Source organism: Mus musculus, chromosome 12 (assembly GCF_000001635.26).
Source record: "Mus musculus strain C57BL/6J chromosome 12, GRCm38.p6 C57BL/6J".
Classification (NCBI taxonomy): domain Eukaryota; kingdom Metazoa; phylum Chordata; class Mammalia; order Rodentia; family Muridae; genus Mus; species Mus musculus.
Genome location: NC_000078.6, coordinates 76,911,043 through 76,930,251, shown reverse-complemented (window position 1 = coordinate 76,930,251; position 19,209 = coordinate 76,911,043). Strand labels below are relative to the sequence as shown.

The window sequence follows — 19,209 nt, the reverse complement described above, 5'->3', positions numbered from 1 at the left end:
TCACACCCAAGATAACGATTCAGAGTTCCTATTATGGGAGGAAGTTAATGTGAGCGAAGGTTAAGAGAACAGTGTACTGAACCCAAAAATATGCAGAACCCAGTGTCAACTACTACTCTCTAGCAATGTGTTTTGAGAGAAAAAGATGATAAAATGTTGCTATTGATATGTAAAGGAAACAGCCATTAAAGAGTTCTAGTAGCCAAAGTAGAGACAATTTGAGCAGCAAAACAGGCAGGCTACGGTATTAGAACATAACTGGGGAGTATTCTGGAGTCTACGCTGATAGAAACAGCCATTCCTCAGGACTGGAGATGGGCTCTGAACCCCTCATAGGTACCCAAAGCTACAAGTGCTCTGATCTCTCAGTGAGATGGCACAGTATTTACACAGAGCCTCCATAAGTCCTCCTGTGTACTTTATTCTCTTGAGGCTGGGGATACAGCTTGGTCAGAAAGTGCTTGCCTAGCCCAGAGTTTGCTCTCCAACACTGCCCTCCTGCCCAAAGCTCTGTTTACAATGCTATGCAGATAACTGCTACGTTGTATTGTCTCCAGTAAATGGTGAAGGGGAAGGTCCACGGGTGGTCAGTGTGGGTATCAGTTTTCTAGTATCTCTGCGTCTCAGTTGGCTGAATTCACAGCTGGTGACACAAAGGGCTGAATGAAAGATGGAATGAGAGAGAGGTAAGCCAGTCTCCAGGGGGAGGTTTATTCATCCCACCTCAGATTATGGAGACTGATGGTCATAAAGGGAGGGACAGGGAGAAGGAGAAAGGGAAGGAAGGAAGGAAGGAAGGAAGGAAGGGCGGGCTTTGGAGACATCTAACCCTAGTAGCTAGTGATCCGGGTCAGCATTGTTGTGACTTCCCTCTGTGGTTTTCTTCCCCTAAAGTAGAAACCTGCAAGAGTGTTACACCAGTCTCACTTGACAGTCTAGCAAATAACCTGACCTGAGCCTCTAGAACAACCAAGGTCATCACAGACAAAGAAGTCTGAGAAGCTGTCACAGCCAGAGGGAGCCAAGAGACCTAACAGCAGAGTACATAGTATCTTAGCACCAAAAAATGGTATAAAAGTGGCCAGCGAGATGGCTCTGCAGGCAGACTTGCAGCCAGTTCTCATGACCTGAGTTCTGTCCCCAGAAGCCACATGATGGATGGAGAAAACTTCTACATTGCCTTTGACTTTCAGACAAGTGACATATCAGATACACCCACACACCCCACACACAGTAAGTGTAATTTTAAAATGGCATTAGACAAAAACTATAGGAATTTGAGTGAAATGTGGCCTTTAGCTATTACATCCATATTGCATACCCCACCACATGTATGCAGTCCCTGTGGAGGCCAGAAGAGGCCATCAGGTCCTCTGAAGCTGGAGTTACGGACTTGTGAGCCACCATGTGGGTGCTGGGAGCTGAATCCTGACCTCTGCAAGAGCGGCAGTCAGTGCTCTCTGCTCTCCACTGAGCCACAGCTCCAGGTCCTCAGTGTAAAAGCGTAACAACTGGGGTAAGCAGGCAGGTGGGTGTGTAGGAACTTTGTGCTTTGTGATTTTCTTCTGTCAATCTAAAACGAAAGTTTTTGGATTTACTTTAAACACACACCTATACATATATCTAATATTATGCGTATGTGTGTTCACCTGAGTGTGCATAGACCCTGTGGGCGTGCAGGAGCCTGAGGAGGTCAGAAGAAGCATCAGACCCCCTGGAACTGGAGTCAGAGATGGTTGTGAGCAGCCACATGGTGCTGGGAATCAAACCTAGGTCCTCTGGAAGAGCAGCTAGTTCTCTTAACCACCGAGCCATCTCTGTAGCCCCAATTTTTCTTCTTCTTGAGACATAGTCTCATGTAGTGGTGTCAAGCTAGCTACTATGTAGCTGAAGCTAGCCTAATCCTCCTGCCTCAACAGGTTGCACTGTCATACTCAGCTGGTCTCTCTCTCTCTCTCTCTCTCTCTCTCTCTCTCTCTCTGTCTTTCTGTCTCTGTATCTCCCTCCCTCCCTCCCTCCTTCCTTCCCTCCCTCCTTCCCTCCTTATGACTCTCCTTCTCTCTCCTCTTCTCCCAAAGCCTAATTTTAAAATATGCTGCTGCTTCTGCTTCTCCTCCTCCTCTTCCTCTTCTTCCTCATCTTCCTCCTGTTCCTCCTGCTTTGCCCCCAGCCCCTTTTTCTGTCTTTCTGTTTTCTTTTTGGAGGCTGGGTCTTGCTATAGGTCTTGCTATACCTCACTGTGTAGCCCAGGCTTTTAGCTTCTGATCCTTCCACTTCTGCCTTCTGGGTGCTGGCTCAAACATCCATTGTTTTTGTGGTTGTTTTTGAAAAGCTGTGTTTCCTTAGGGGGAGCTGAGGGCAGTGAAAACGTTCCCACTGACCAGGCTCTGTTCCTGTCTGATCTTGTTCTTGGATGTGCCAGCGTGGCAGGAGGAAAGAGTCCCAGCTGCCTGGTCCCAGCTCCTGTACCAGCTGAAGCGCTCAAGCAGAGCTGTCCTTGTGGGAAATGAGGGAGATGTCCAGGAACCGGTTACACGTGCTAGGGCAGGTTGTAGAAGGCTGGCTGCCACCAGGGCTGCGGTCAGCTCCCAGAGACTTGCATCACGGCGTGAGTAAGACCGTGTCACAGCAGGGTGGCACACACTTATTTAAGAATGCCACTCTATTCCATACACAGCATGAGGATCAGCTAGGGGCACAGCTCAAACGCCTAGCATTCACAAAGCCTTGGGTTCAACCCCCAACACCACATCAGTCACCATCTCCAAAGGATTGAGTGGGCGTGTCCCCCTCTTTGCTGTCATCGGCTAGTCCTGGTGAAAGATGGGGCCAGGAATTGAAGGCCTCAGTGATCCGGCCCTGGAAGAAACCAGTGTTTATCCCTACCCTTAGGTTACCCTTGAACCTCTTGATCTTCAGCCTGGCAAGAGAACATGGGCTTTGGGCAGCTTGTGGGCAGCAGATCTGGGCTCAGGTGGACTTCATCATCCAACATCAGAAACCTTAGTGAGTCACCCAGCTCTCTGTCCTGTTTCTCCAGTTATGAAACACAGGTCATACACCTGCCTCACCCACTGGGTGAGACTGAGCCAGGGATCAGATGAGGGGAGGAAGGACAGACGGTCAGGTCACGGGTTACTGCTGGGGAGAGCAGGCAGCAACCAGGAACCTGTGTGGCCTCATGGGTGATTATGGATAGTTTTGTGTCCTCAGTTTTTGATAAGCTCACTTTAAGTTGAAAGTATAAAGTCAAAACTGTACTAATGAGCTGGGTGTGGTGGTACACGCCTGTCATCCCACCACTTAGAAGGCTGAGTGAAGAAAGATTCTGAGTTCTAGGCCAGCTAGGGTTCTATAGTGAGACTGACCAAACAAAACCAAACCCACAACACCGCCTGCCTAACCTGCCAAGCCAGCCTGGGTTATATGGTGAGACTGAAAATAAATAAATAAACACCACCAGCCTAACCTGCCAAGCAGTGTGGAGCCCATTCAGCACGTTGCTTTCGTAATACTATGAGGTCAAACCATTGTAAGTTGAAGCCTGTCTGTGATGGTAAATGTAACTCCGGTCGGCTCATACAACTCAAAAACCAGACAGGGCCTCAGAATCCGTGCCAGGCCTGTCCCTGTCATCCAGGAGGCTGGGTGTGCTTACTTCTCAGCCTGCCTGCCTTCTAGGTGGAAAAGTGGCCACACGTGACACTGTCCCACTAGGAGAGAACTGTTGCTTCTGATAATCAAGTGTCCAGGGCTGCTTTGGGCCGTTTCAGGTCATATTCTTGGCTCTGGATCAATCACCAGGGCCAAAACAGGCTGCCTGGCTTATCCCTGGTTACTGTCGACCCTAAGCAAGTAGTTGAAGCAAAGACAAGTCAGGATGACTGGTTTGGGGCGGAATGGATGGCAACTGTCACCCAGGTTTCCATTACACCTCGTCCATGGTGGTGGTCAGCAGAGGTAACTGGCCTCCTAGGACAACAGTTTTCCCTGCTGACTACAACCCCAATTTTTATTTGGAGTTTGTGGTATTTGAAGTATGTCCCTTACAGGCTCAGGTATTTGTTTTTGTTTGCTTGTTTGTTTTGAAACTGGGTTTCTCTGTGTAGCCCTGGCTGTCCTCTGTAGACCAGGCTGGCCTCCAACTCAGATCTGCCTGCCTCTGCCTCCGGAGTGCTGGGATTAAAGGCGAGTGCCACCACTCTCAGCTGCAGGCTCAGGATTTGAACATTTGGTCCTGTGTTAGTTGTGCTGCCAGGGGACATGTAGGAGGTGGCGCCTTGCTGGAGGAAGTGAGTCTGTGCGGGCAGATTTCAAGTTCATCCTCTAGAAGTTACCATTTGCTGTTGTTGTATTTTTATGTATGCCTGTTTCCTTTCTCTTCACATGCTTGTACACATGCTTGCCACAGTGCACATGGTGAGCTCAAGGGACAACTTGTAGGAGTCAGTTCTCTCCTTCTGTGGCGTGGGGTCCAGGGATCGCACGAACTCAGATGGTCGGGTTCCTATGTAGCCCAGTCTAGTCTTGAACTTGGGCTTCTTCTGTCTCTGCTCCTGAATCCTGCAATTACAGATGTGCATCACCACAGGCAGCTGACAGTGTCTCTGGTATCTGTAGTTGTGTATTCTCCATCCTTGTCCAAGGCAGTGAACGCCATCGAGCAGAATGTATGACTGACTGCAGTCTTTAGCAGGAGTTTTACCGACCAAATGCATCTATGTGACTCACAGTAAACATCCCAGCCATGAAGATATGGCAGAACACTGAATGAATACAGATGAGACGGCATCTCTATATACCAGGGCCAACTGCAGCCCATGGGCCAGATCTGGGTCACCACCTGTCTTCATGGGCACAGCTTGGCTTGGGACACAGCCATACTCCTGTGGTTTTGTGGTGGAGGAGAGTTGAGCGTCGCAAGAGAATGTATTAGCCACAAAACCTAAAAGTATTGGTTTTATTTACAAAAAGTATGCATCCTGTTGGTATAGTTGATAAACCAGAACACAGGGAAGCAGTTCCCCCAGGAGCATCTCCTTTTCCCAGGTGGAAGCAGCACTGCCCTAGCTCTCAAATCAGCATCAGAGAAGCAAATGTTTCTGAGTCAAACTTACCCTGGAAGGAGGTCACTGAGACGTGTCCAGTCGGTGCCTTCCCTGATACGCACTCTGTGCAGGGCTCATATCTTTTTAGGCCACAGTGAGAGTCTAGACAGCATGTAGGTAGAAACACATCCATTTCCCACTTGGGGCTTTGATCCAGGCTTCTAGACTCAGAAGCTGAAAGCCATAGTGAGCTCCTGCCATTTCCCGGAACATACTTCTCCAAGAGGTGGTTTGAGTGAAATTGAGACAAGCTTTAATCTGTGTGATGGAATGTCAGCATTGTTGTCCACACACCCAATACTTCAAGCCAATGGGTCCTACCCCTAGCCACAACTGCACTGCACTCAGGACCATCAAACACCGGTGGCTGCTGCTGCTGCTGCGGCTGCTCTTTTTCTTCTTAGTTTGTGATGGTGGGTACAGAACCCTAGGCTTTGAGCATACTAGGCAAGTATTTTGCCATTAAGCTGTTATTTCTGGCTCTAGACAGATCCATCTCTAATACCTGACTATATTAAAGTGTATACTTTAATATATATAAATAAATGTAATATATATATATATTTAATACAGTATATAGAGTTAGTATTGATGAAATAGTGTAAGGCATCTGCCTCTTACAGTTTCTTTTTTTTTTCTTTTTTTTTTTTTTTTTTTTTTGGTTTTTTGAGACAGGGTTTCTCTGTGTAGCCCTGGCTGTCCTGGAACTCACTTTGTAGACCAGGCTGGCCTCGAACTCAGAAATCCACCTGCCTCTGCCTCCCGAGTGCTGGGATTAAAGGCGTGCACCACCACGCCCGGCTACAGTTTCATTTTTAAAAGATGTATTTTTATGTATGCATGTTTCCTTTCAAGTACATGTGCATCACATGTACGCCTAGTATGTAAGGAAACCAGAAGAGCGTGTTGGGGCCCCTGTAACTGGAGTTAACATGCAGTTGTGAGCCACCATATGGTGCTGGGAACTGAACCCAGGTCCTCTAGTCAACAAACCTTAACCACTGAGCCGTCACAGCAGCCCCAAAGGTTTCCTTAAGTTATTATTATTAACACAACTTGCTAATAATTATATAAGTAATATAATTTCATAAATTGATTCCATATTAAAATATAAAGTATATACTAAAATAATAAAATTCATAAATAACTAAATTGTGTGCATGTAGGTATGCATCCATGCATGCATACATACATAATGCATGTCACAGTGTACATGTTGACATCAAAGGACAGTTTGTAGGCGTCAGTTCTCTCCTTTTGCCACGTGGGACCCAAGGAATCAAACTCAAGCAGTCAGGCTTGGTGGCATGCTTTACCCACGAACCATCACAGCTTGCCTCTTACCGCTGTTTAAATTCTATCTGATGAGTTAAAGCACTAGGAAGCAACACAGCCAGGTCAGAGTGACGCTAGCCCTGGGCAGGGGCCCTTCCATGGCACTGGTATTTAAGCGTCTTTATGGTCTCTGCTTCTGTATGGTTTTAAGTGGCTTCCTATAGAGTCCTACTACTACAGAGTCTGCGGGACAGCTTAGGCAGGGAGTATGCGCGGGTTCTCAGTGTCCCTAAGACCTACATGATACATCTGTTATGGAATTTATCACCAGGAAGAGGCTCTTGGCAACTGGCATGTAGCCTTCATCCGCTAGAACTCTACAGTAACCCGCTTTAGCCTTTTGACCCCAGAAGGCTCTCATTAAGTAAACTCAGTTCTGAGAGGCACCATATCTTCCTTCCTCCTCCAGGCTTCTGGACCTGTGTTTTCCCCTTTCCGGGTATTTAGTCTGTAACACCCCCGTGGCGTGGTAGACGGAACAGGCTTTATGCTGTTGTAGTTCTGACACAGGAAGATACACTGCAGTTCTGTGCTTCAAAGGAACCCACAAGAATAGGCTCTGCGGTCCTAAGTTCACAGACCCAGAAAACACATGGGGCTACTGGCCAAGTGAAGACTTCCTGAAGCTAGGCCTCGGTGTGAGTTCCATGGTGTAGACTAGTCCAAAGAGCTATTGGCTAGACTCTCACCTGATGCTAACTGACTCAGGCACAAGGCTACAATGAAAGAACAGTTTAAGAATGCCCCCTGAGGGGCCTTCTGTTGCCAGGAACAGCTGCCAGAATCCCCAAGGTGGGCAGGTGGGCCTCAGGTGGATACAGAACTGTTGTAGTTTGGTATTTACTTAAAAGTTTCCTGGAGTCAAATGCTATGCTGGAAGTATCTTTTACTCAGGATCTACATAATAAAATATGGATCGAATAACATCTGACATTTCTCTTAGCAGCACTTACACTGCTAGAGGCCATCTCTTCAAGGTCACTGGCCAACTCCTCCTTGGGAGAACCTTTCTTTTTCTTGGTTTTAGGCAGAGACAGGTGGGTCTTCCATTCCATTTTCCTGTAGGTCTCCTGGGGTTTTAGCTGCTTCTTCTTAGGTTTTCATGTACCTCCTCACAGAAAGAGGTCCTCATCTAAGGAGGAAGTGGCCAGTGAACCAGAAGAGGAGGCAGCAAGCCCCACCATCCCTAAGAAGAAAAGGAAATTTTCTGAGAAGCCTGAAGTTGCTGCTAACTTCACAAAGAGTCGCACAAAGAAAAAGAAAAAGTCCCAGAAAGCACAGGAGGATTAGAACGGACCTGCTTGGTGGGAGGGGCATACCTTGTGGTGGCACCTCCTGCCCATGATAAAACCCCAATAAAAACACAAAACCAGAAAAAAAAAATCTGAGATTTCACTCCAGGCCCACCTGAAGGCTCAATTGGGAAGTTCTCCAGGAAAGGAATTATAGAGAAAAGTTAGTACAAACCCGGAGACAACAGCACCAGTATCCTCTCCTCTCCCTAGACCAACTCCACTGATCCTTCTAGGCCCTGCTCCAGGGTATAAAGACATCACAGACCACCGTGGCTTCTTGACCCCAGCTATGACTGCAGTTATCTCCAATACCTAAGGCTTCTGGTGCTGAGCCTTCTCCTGTCCGTGGTGGACAGATAAACTTAGGATAATGGGTTGCAACCCAAACCTTTATTAGCAAAGTAAACATTTCCAGGGGATGGGAGTTGTAGGCAGAATGTAGCTCTGGGTTATTTGCATGGATGGAGTTTCCTCCTGAGGTATCCTCCTTTCCCAAGGAGCAAGCCTCAGAACGTCGCCTTCTTGACCTTTCTTGTCTCTTAGTAACCACAGAATTCTGGCTATATCCATACCATTCCCTGCCTATGGCCAGGATGTCCGTCCACCCTGCCTGGTGCAATAGCTCCAGTCCCCTGCTCGGACTGGAGACAAGCTCTAGAACTCAGTGTGTGAAGGAGGTGCTCAAGGAGGAATGGATTTCAACTTCCTTCATTCATATGCAGGAGACAGGAAGTCCCCAGAGCAAAGGGGCATCCTGAAGGAATTTTCTGGGATTAGACAGGAGATAGCACAGTGGGCTGGAAGGAAGGCTCAGTGGCTAGAGCACTTGCTGTTCTTAGAAGGATACAAATTTGGTTCCCAGCACCCATACTGAGCCAAGTAACAACCACCTGTAACTTCAGACCAGGGGATTTGATGCCCTTTTTTGGTCTCCACAGACATCTACACACACACACACACACACACACACACACACACACACACACACACACACACACACACACACACAAAGAGAGAAAGAAAGAGAGAAAGAAAGAGAGAAAGAGAGAAAGAGAGAGAGAGAGATTTAAATTTTTTTCTGGAAAAAAAAAAGACAGCATAGAAAATGTTACTCTTTTATTATTTCAAGGAGGTAATACATAGCCCAGTACACCAAAGCAACAGGGAATCAGAGGCAGCAAATGGCCAGTGGTTAGGGGAAGAGCCTCATGCTGCATCTCCAAGCTCCCGTCTGCCTGCTCACAGGCTGGGACAGTGAGGCGAGCTCGCTGTGACTGTAGCAGTGGATGGACGAGCAAACTCAGCACCCTACAGACCGTGCCAGGCCGGTGCAGGGCAGTTCCAGGATTACTGCCAGCCCTACTACCTGAGGCTGCTGTCCCGGCAGCAGCCAGCCTGCCTGGAGTGGACAGGGCGGGAACAAATCCTGAGTGATCAATTAAGGTGAAAGCCTTAGTAGTGTTAACACTCTGGATGAGAAAAGACAGCACTGTCTTGGAGGGGTGGGTGGGGAGAAGGAACCTGGGCCGCAGCATAGCTGGAGGAGGGCCTCTCCTGGTACATGATGGGGAGAGGCAGGGGCTGGGCATGGGGAAGCTGCTTCCTCTGGCACAGAGTTGACCTAGAGGTTGGTTTTCCACTCATAATTGATTACCTGGGTGTAGTCATCATACCAAGGACAAAATAAGTCTCACTCATACCAAACGTGGCCTCGGAGAGGATGTGACTCGGTTTTCCCCAGGTTATGGGGAGGGCTCAATCTAAGAGCCTTCTTCATTCCCGACCCCTGTCCTTTGCAGATGACTGGGGTGAAAGAGACAAGCATAAATATGGCCTACTGGAGCCCAGTGCTCTCTTCCAGAGCTCGTATTGGCTGGACCCACAGCCCCACCCTTGCACAGAGCTAAGATTTATACCAGAGAGGATGCCGGTCTGGTGACTGAATGGTGTGTGTGGGTGGAGTCACAGCAGTGGCTGGGATGCAGATACTCACAGATATCTTCCATTTCAGCATTGGGGGGGGGGGGGGGAGAAGGGGGTGCGCTGCTGCTTCCCAGCATACACTGCTCCCAACCTGGCTTGCTACATCGGCTCCCAGAGTTTTGGCTTGACAGGTATGAAAATAATTTTAAAAATCACACCACCGTGTATTCCAACCCAGAGCTGATGGCTTTGTTTTGTTTGACAGGAAAGGACAAAGAAACCACAACTCCACAGTGGTCGAGGCTCAAGTAGCACAGAGCGTGCTACACACCCAAATGGAGAAACCTTGTCTGACGGGGGAGCTGGGAGAGCCACGGGGTCCTCTAGTCGGTGGCAGGATCTGAGGTCACCTCATCTTCACATTCCTCAAAGCCTGGGACTGGCTTCTGCAGAAAGTGTGTGGTGGCCTGGATCACCTTCTCAGGTCCAATGTTGTACACAGGGTGTGTGGGCTGCTGTGAAGAGAATAGAGGCAGGTTCGTCACCAGTGGCTCTGCGTCTGCTGAGAGGCACCTAGCAGAACTAGACTAAGGAGCAGGAGTGACACACACAGGTTTATTCCAGGCCCAAATGTGCAACAAAACAAAGCCAGTATCAGCCAGGCGGTGGTGGCGCACGCCTTTAATCCCAGCACTCAGGAGGCAGAGCCAGGCGGATTTCTGAGTTCCAGGCCAGCCTGGTCTACAAAGTGAGTTCCAGGACAGCCAGGGCTACACTGAGAAACCCTGTCTCAGAAAACAAACAAACAAAAACAAAAGCAAAAAACCAAAGCCAGCATCTGCTGAAAACCTCTCATCATACACAATCACAGGGAACATTATTCAGCCACTTAAATACGTGCTTTCGGGGGCTGGGACGATGGCTCAGCACTTTTAAGAGCACACTGGCTGCTCTTGCAGAGGACCTGGGTTCAATTCCCAGCACCCACATAGCAGCTCACAGCTGTCTGTAAATTCCAAGTTCAAGGGATCCAACACCCTCACACAGACATACAGGCAGATAAAACACCAATGTACATAAAAATAAATCTTTTAGAGAGAGAAAGATCACATTTGAATGTGTGCTTTCAAGTATATTAATGACATGGGGAAATGCCAAAATACATTTTGAAGTTTGTTGGATTTTGGAATATTCACATAAACTTTACCAGTTAATCATCTTTATGTAAAACTCTGAAATCAGAAACTGTGTGGCAGACACCACACCCTAACATGTTAGCCATGTGCTCACTATTAAGCTATCTCCTCGCTCCAAACCCTTTTTCCTAAACACTGTAACTTTCTTATCACTAAGTATGTTTTTAATTAACCAAGTAGAGTTGTTACAGCATTTTCTCCCTTTCATTCTGTTTTTAAGTCTCATCTAGTCCAGGCTGGCCTCAAATTTACTATGTAAGCTGGCCTTGAACTCCCGACCTTCCTGCTTCTCCCACATGCTGGGATCACAGGTGTGCCCGGTGTCTGCCTTTTGTTGTGCCATTTTCATGTACACTATCATGCTTTGTTCTTATTTGCCCCCTGGCCTCCACTTCTGCTGGACCCCCATTCTCCCTTGGCAATACATTCCATTGTCCTTCTGTTTCCCTTCCTGACACCTCTGACATAGAAAGATCACATTTTTCTCTCATATGCAGTGCAGATAAAAGTAAACAAGAAAAAAGAGGTCTGGCGGTGGTGGCATATGCCTTTAATCCCAGCACTCCGAAGGTCTGTGAGTTCGAGGCCAGCCTGGTCTACAAAAAGAGTTCTAGGACAGCAGGCTACACAGAGAAACCATCTCCAAAGCCAAAACCAAACCAAAACAAAAGAGGAAAGGAGAGATGAGAGGGGAGGAGCAGTGGAGCGCTGTAAAGCTAAGGCCTGTCTACTGCACTGTGGTGAATGCATCCCCATCCCGCCTCCTTCCCAACCCCTCCCCTTCCCATTCAGTCCCCTTGTCCCCATGGACAGCTTGATCTCTAGTTTCATGTCCTAGATACATACATGTTTTATGTATCTATGTATAACTTGGACCCACAGATGAAACATTTCTTTTGACACTGCTCCATTCACTTACTATGATGATTCCAGTTGCAACCATTCTCCTGCAAATGACTGCATTCTTTATGGATTAAAAGAGCCCACCCCCCCTTTTTTTTGGACAGCGTGTATCCCTCCTCTGCTGCAATTTCTGAGGCTTGGCGACAAGCTCCCTTACCTGCTGAGTCATCTTGCCAGCCCCCACCCAAGGTCTCATGTAATCTTGGCTGCCCTCCATCTCAGAGGAGATGCACAGCACACAGTCAAGAATTTCTAACCTCCTGCCTCCACCTCCCAAGTGCTGGGATTCCAGGTGTGCACCACCGTGCTTCTTCTTTGAGGGCTGTATGCACGCTAGCGAAGCACTGTGCCAGCTGAAAGGCATGCCCAGCCCTCGGCTCTACAATGTGTCTGAGAGACAAGATGGGAGAGGGAAGCTGGACGCAGTGGTGCACACCTCTAACCCCCATACTCAGGAGGCAAAGCCTGTCTACACAGAGTTCTAGGCCAGCCAGCACTGCAGAGTGAGAGACCCTGTCTAAAATGGGGAAGGGGCCAGTAAGCTGCCCATTGAATTTCATGGAGCCAGTATATTTTAAAACACAAGTTGAAAAATACATTATAATAAAAAATGTATATCAAATATTAAAAAATGTTTTCCCATTCATTTATTTAGTGTGTCGTACAGGGTCCACCCATGCCACAGCACTCAGGTGGGAGTCAGAGGACAAGTTGCAGGAGTCAAGTCTCCCTTTCCACAACTGAATTGAGCTCAGGGTCTTGTGTGGCAACCCACTGAACCATCCCACTAGCCCTCACGTAAGTCTAAGAAAGAGTCACTGACGTACTGGGAGATGACTCAGCTAGCAAAATGTTCTCTGAGAAACCATAGAACCTGAGTTTGGTCCCCAGTCACCATGTAAAAGGCCAGGTGTGGTTGGGGCACTTATAATCCCAGCAGCAGGGAGGCAGAGACAGGAAGACCGCAGGGCTTATTGGCTATGCAGCCAGTAACAGGCAAGACGTTGTTGAGACTGTCCTAGTGAGATGCTCAAGCAACGAGATTGCCCTCTGATCTCCATGTGCACCCTCACACATGCCCTACCAAAGGCTAGCCTGGTCTACAATGTGAATTCCAGGCCAGTCAGAGCTACAAAGTGACAGTGGGACCCTGACCAAAAAAAAAAAAGAAAGATTTTTCATCTATTCACCCCCGGGCTTGAAATATTTACCAACGCAAGCAAAGGAAAGACATAAAAGACAATGCAAAGGCTCAATATTTATATCTGTTGGTCACTGCGGATAGTCTCGGCTGCATTTGTTCCTTGGGTTCATGTCTAGTGCACAGTGTGTCCTTCTGCCAGGCAGCTGTAGCACAGGCCATGCTGGGCAACATCCTTCTCCTTTCTTGTGCTAGGTCTGGGCTTGGGGCTCTGCAGACACATGTAGCCACAGACCCTACCCCCGAGCTATATCCCTAGGCTAGGGCTGCCACTTTATCGGGGAAGTGCACCCACATCAAACAAACACGGCAAACTGCCGCATGCTACTCGCACATGGCAATGTGGACAGCCCCTTTCACAATGTGTCCAATGTGAGACAGCATCTAGGTTGAGCGATGAAGCCAGCCATAATACAGTGACTGGGGCACCCGGCCCATGTTAGAGGTTCCCAGGCTCTGAGTAACAACTGCGCCTGCCTTAGAGAGGGAGCTGCCGTCAGCAATGAGCTGGAATAAGGTCCCAGCATCTCTGCCCCCAGTGCCGACCACTGAAGTCCTGCCTCTGCCTGGCCCTGTATTCCCTCCGCTCATACCCTCACTCAGGCCGCAGAATGCCAGGAGGGTGGGGCCCGTGAGTTTCCCAACTTGCCCCACACAGGGGACAGAGCCAGCTCTGCAGGGTGCAAGTGGCCACTCTGAAACTAGGTCCCCTGACCTGGGAAACCTTGTTGAGAGGGGACATTGAGCCTCCACCTGCCTTACCAGAACGTTTTCGGGCACACCCATGACCATATCGTGCAACATGGCTCCGCTTCCGAAATGCTGGGCAATGGAGAGGCCGCTCAGGCAGTAGCAAGTATGATAGAAGTCACGTGACCTGCAAGGACAGACAGATGGCTCAGAGACAGCCCGCCCCTCCCTACTACAGGAATCCAGAGGACTGTGTTACAGATGTACCTTGGACCCTTTTTTTATACAGGGTCAGAGGAAGCATGGCTGTTCCCAGCAGTGGCCTTGAAGGTCTCATTTTTGAGCCCTGCCCATCAATGGGATCGGGTTTTGTTATTTGTTTGGTCGGTTGTTTTGCTTCGCTCCACTTGCTAGTCCACAGTCACTGCTGGGCTACACCCTCAGCCACAGGAACTGTTTTAGTCTTTCCAGCCATTCTGGAAAGGGCACTCTGGGGGTGGTAGCACTAAATTAATGCATTTCTCTAGAAAAATGTCTAGAAATCAACCACACTCCTCTTGTTAAATTGCTGGGCCAGGCCTTCCACCCAGGAGTAGTGCGTGCATGTGTGTGTGTGTGTGTGTGTGTGTGTGTGAGAGTATATGTGTGCACGCGGGTGTGCATAGATCCATCGTGTAGTAGGACATCTCATATTTTATTTTTATTTTTATTTATTTTTTTTTTCATTTTTTTTTATTAGGTATTTAGCTCATTTACATTTCCAATGCTATACCAAAAGTCCCCCTTACCCACCCACCCCCACTCCCCTACCCACCCACTCCCCCCCTTTGGCCCTGGCGTTCCCCTGTACCGGGGCACACAAAGTCTGCGTGTCCAATGGGCCTCTCTTTCCAGTGATGGCCGACTAGGCCATCTTTTGATACATATGCAGCTAGAGTCAAGAGCTCAGGGGTACTGGTTAGTTCATAATGTTGTTCCACCTATAGGGTTGAAGATCCCTTTAGCTCCTTGGGTACTTTCTCTAGCTCCTCCATTGGGAGCCCTGTGATCCATCCATTAGCTGACTGTGAGCATCCACTTCTGTGTTTGCTAGGCCCCGACATAGTCTCACAAGAGACAGCTACATCTGGGTCCTTTCAGTAAAATCTTGCTAGTGTATGCAATGGTGTCAGCATTTGGAAGCTGATTATATATTTTATTTACCTTTCTCATTTACGGTGCCATACACAGCACCCCAGGTCTGCACTTAGTCATTGAATTTACTGTAGAAGAGTTGGTGGGTTCTAATCTATTTACAACAGTCATTGGTTGGACAGCCTATGACTCTCTGTCTCACTATGCTCAGGATTGATCCCAGAACAGTGCTCCACCCACCACTGATCTGTACCTCCATCCACATCCTATTCTAGTTAAATGGACTTAACAAGAAAAACACAGAACAAAAAAAAAGTAAAGGAAGCCAGGCACGGTGGCACATGCCTTTTGCTCAAGAGGCAGAGGCAGGTGGATCTCGGAGTTCAAGGACAGCCTGAACTGGTCTCTGGTCTGTATAGCTAGTTCTGGTACAGCCTGGGCTACACACAAACCCTATCTCTGGGGACAAAAGCTACCAAGTCAGCCACCCATTTACCTCTCTGGGGAAGTAGGGAGGTGCCTATGAGCTGGGGGTCTCTGACGAGTGACTCTCTGGTGAGTAGCAGAGGTGACCACTCAGTGGTACTGAAAGGGTGAGGGTCACCCCAACCGTGGCACTTCCCCTTCACGTTAGTGCTAATAAGCAGATGAAGGTCAGGGATGCCCAGGTTGATTGATGGGCCTGGCTCTTAGTGAGCCTGGGTGGCAATTCCCTCTCCCCAAGGGAGCACTTACTTGCCAGGCTTGTCCAGAAGCCCCCCGGCTGGACACTGGCAGCACATCAGGATGTACTCCTGCAGCGCCTGCTGATGGAACATCCAATGGCTCATGCTGAGGGCAGGGTCACCTGGGGAAGAACACAGGGTCAGAAGGGCGGGGCTGACGTTCCAATCACTCTTCGTATACCTGCTGTCTTCACCACGTGTGCCCTCTCCTGGACATGGCTGTGTTGTCAAAGAGCAGGTCTCGGTGGCAGTCTCACTTGCCACGAAGTGTACCAGTCAACACGGACGACCATCCGAAACCTAATCTCCAGCTGCTCGGTGCAGCTCCAGGTCTGCCTCAGCTTCCTGGGGACATTTCCTTTAGCTCCTCTCTGCAACTTGTTAAGTCCCACTACTTACCAGAGGCTAGTAGCCCAGTAGCTTATTCTGACTTTTCTAACCCTGAACTAAATCCACATCCAGAAGAAACTCCCAGAGACCCAAACATTTGTCCCAGAAGCCATCACTGCTGACTGTTCTGTGCACAAGCAAAAACCAGCCACGTTGAGAGCCATGAGGAAGTTAAGTCTGGGTCTCGATGCTGGGGAACACGCTGTGCATGCTGGGAAGCTCTCCACCCTGAGATACATCGCTAGGCCCTGGGCATCTCATTCTTAAGCTCAGCCAGTACAGCGAGAGAGTCCTGCAGGTCACAGTTTCCAAGCAGGGAGAGGAGAGCGAGCTCGCCACCTTTGTTTTATGCATTTCCCTATATAGTTACAATTATTATAATTTTGTAACTGCATGTTTTTCATATAACACTTAAACACAAATTTCCGTTCTGCTACATCATCTTCAGAACCATCACTCGGAGTAACGGTGAAACATCCCATTTAAGGAGAGGTCCAAGGTAACTGAGGAAAAACAAAACAAACCCAGGGCCACCAAAACTCTCATAGATATGGGTACATAAATCTCTGGGGTGGGTATAAAAACCTCCAGGTAGAATTTACAAAAGGCTAACGTGAACAGAGTGGGTGAGAGTATAGGCAAAGTAAGCGGGACTGGGAAACGGCTCTCTAGGCTCAGCGCTTCCTGTGCAAGCATGCGGACCCGAGTTCCGATCCCAGCACAACAGTGCACGCCTGCAATTCCAGGGGGAGGTGGGGACAGGAGGACACGTGCCGCTCACGTTCAGCCAGCCTAGCTGAACTGGCGAGCTCCAAGTTCAATGAGAGACCCTGTCAGAAAAAAATATGGTGGAGACTGACTGTGAAAAACAGCAGATGTCAACCTCTGGCCTCTATCCATACACAAACATGTACATATACATAGATCACACATGGCAAAAGAACATTCCACATTTAGTAACAGAATATTCAGACAGAAAAGTCTTTTCTTTTCTCTTTGGAGACATTGGTCTCAGCACAGGCTGGCTTTGAACTATGTAGTTAATGATAACCATGAACTCTTGATCCACCTGCACCCACCTCCTGGAACTACAGGTGTGCATCATACACCTGGCAATAATTTTGTAATTGTGTTATTTTACTTTATTTTTATATTACTCACACACACATATTCATATATGGGTTTTTGCATGTAGCATGTGCCTGAGATTTATGGAGGCCAGAAGATGGCACTGGATCTGGAAGTAGGGTTACAGACAGCTGTGAGGTGCCATGCTGGTGCTGAGAAACAAACCTGAGTCCTCTGAAAGAGCAGGCAGTGTTCTTAACCACTGAGCCACCTCTCCAGTGGGCCATTTCTCTAGCCCCACAAATACAGTTTTAAAAATAATGACCAGGCTGGTGACACAGTTCAGAGGCAGAGTCTAGACTACTATGGATGAGGTCCTGGGTTCAACCCCCACTTCTGCACATTAATAAATAATACAAAAACGTTTTCTTAAGTGCATGGCTATAACTCAGTGGTAGTAAATGTGATTAGCAGGATCTGGGCTCAATACCTTGATATCAAAACCTAAAAAAAAATTTTTTTAGACACATTTACTTTAAAGGGGAGATGTCTCAGGGGCTAAGAGGAAGTACAGCCTGTGCAGGAGAAATGGGTTTGGTTCCAGCGCTCACTGCCAGGTGACTGACAACCTTCTGTAACTCTAGCTCCAGGGAATCTGCCAGACACCCACAGGCACACACGTACCACACGTAAGCACACGCACACACACACTCACAAATAACTTTTAAAAATTAAAATATAAGTAATAGTGTATATATTTTTTAAAAGAAAATTAAAGGGCACAGTAGAGGATATAGTTTACTGCTCTTAATATTATCCACTGTTGAGGGTTTCGAAAGGCTGCCAGGAAAAAGCGCTGGACACCAGCTGGTGTGCACATGACTGGCCTGGGTGTGGCCCTTTATCCTGGGAGCTCTCTGAACAGAGCTATTGATGTAACTGCCGCTTAGAGAGCGTCGTTTATCTACCCACGCGTGTTTGTGTGCTGGGAGAGGGTCTCACGGTGCAGTCCTGGCTGACCTGGAACCTGCTGTGTAGGTCTGGCTCTCCCTGAACTCTGCTTCTGCCTCCTGAGTGCTGGGCTTAAAGGTGTGCCTGTGACCAGGCTCCTCACCTTTCAGTGGATATTATCTGTTTGCTACTGAGAGCAATCCTCAATTAACATCTGTGTGTGAACTCCTGACCATGCGGTCTCCAGGTTAAAACCTTAAGTGCGTTAGTTTATGAGTTAAACAGACATTTGCATACTACCCTACAAAAAACCAAATGCCTGCTCACAGTCCACTTGCAGGATAAACTGCCTGTGTCCTCTGCCTCCCAAGTGCTGGGACTAACAACATGTGCCACCAGGCCCAGCCTCAGCCCTTTAATACAGTTTCTCATGTTTTGGTGACCCCCAACCATAAAATTATTTTTGTTGCTACTTCACAACTATAATTTTGCTAGTTATGAAACATGATGTAAATATCTGATAAGGATATCTGATATGTGACCCCTGTGATAGGGTCATTTGACCCTGAAAGGTGACTCAACCCATAGGTTGAGAACTGCTGCTCTTGAGACTTCCTGACAGTCCTGCTAATGATACGCCAGAGCCTGTGGAGGCTCCGGAGTGCTGGCCTTTACGTGCCTCAGTCTTCTGAGGCCTAAATCCTAGCGCCCCAGGCTGAAAGGGGCGACAGGGCCTCTGTGTGCGTGCAATCGGTATCAGAAGCATCTCCAACTGGACAGGTCGGTGCAATTAAGGAATTAAGGCTTAGGTTCAGAGAGTTAGGCCAAGCAGCTTAGGTGTGGGAGGTAGCAGGAAGGAATCTCATCTTTTACATCTGAGCAATTAGTCACCCAGCTGAGTCCACAGGAAAGTCTCCCTCTGGACCAAGGGATGGATCTCCCTGCAGGAACAGATTGGAAGCCGGCAGGGTGGCCATGCCTCCCCCTCCCACCTGGGAGCCCGGGGCTCACAGGCAAGAATGAGCACAGAATCAGCCGGTAGGTATTGAGACAAGGGCTGTTGGAGGCTTTGGTTGCTGCCTTGCATGTTTTGTGCTGTCTCCTTAGGAACGAATGTGGCTTTCTCTAGTCTAGCGGCCGAGCGAGGCCCAGCGAAGCACAGTCATCGTCAGCTCACTGACTTTAAGATGAAACATTTCTAGGGGTGGGCTCCAGCTCAGCGGCAGGACACTTGTCTTGCATGCATGAGGTCCTTAGTGTCAACCCCCTAGTTCTGCCAAACGAAACAAA

At 48.4% G+C, this 19,209-nt stretch overlaps 1 protein-coding gene across 3 annotated transcripts in view; it reads right to left on the bottom strand.

Annotated features, from left to right (window-relative positions):
• Nucleotides 1-8,839: 8,839 nt before the first annotated feature.
• Fntb (farnesyltransferase, CAAX box, beta) overlaps nucleotides 8,840-19,209 on the bottom strand; it is an 84,013-nt gene continuing 73,643 nt past the window's right edge. For all 3 annotated transcript variants that reach the window (XR_001780410.2, NM_145927.2, XM_006515404.3), the window contains 3 exons: nucleotides 15,521-15,632; nucleotides 13,724-13,838; nucleotides 8,840-10,176 (listed from right to left, as the gene is read on the bottom strand). Coding sequence is in view for 2 of the 3 variants with exons in the window: in NM_145927.2 (NP_666039.1) it covers nucleotides 10,045-10,176; nucleotides 13,724-13,838; nucleotides 15,521-15,632 (359 nt within the window). In the remaining variant the exon portion in view is untranslated. The remainder of the gene's footprint in view (nucleotides 10,177-13,723; nucleotides 13,839-15,520; nucleotides 15,633-19,209) is intronic.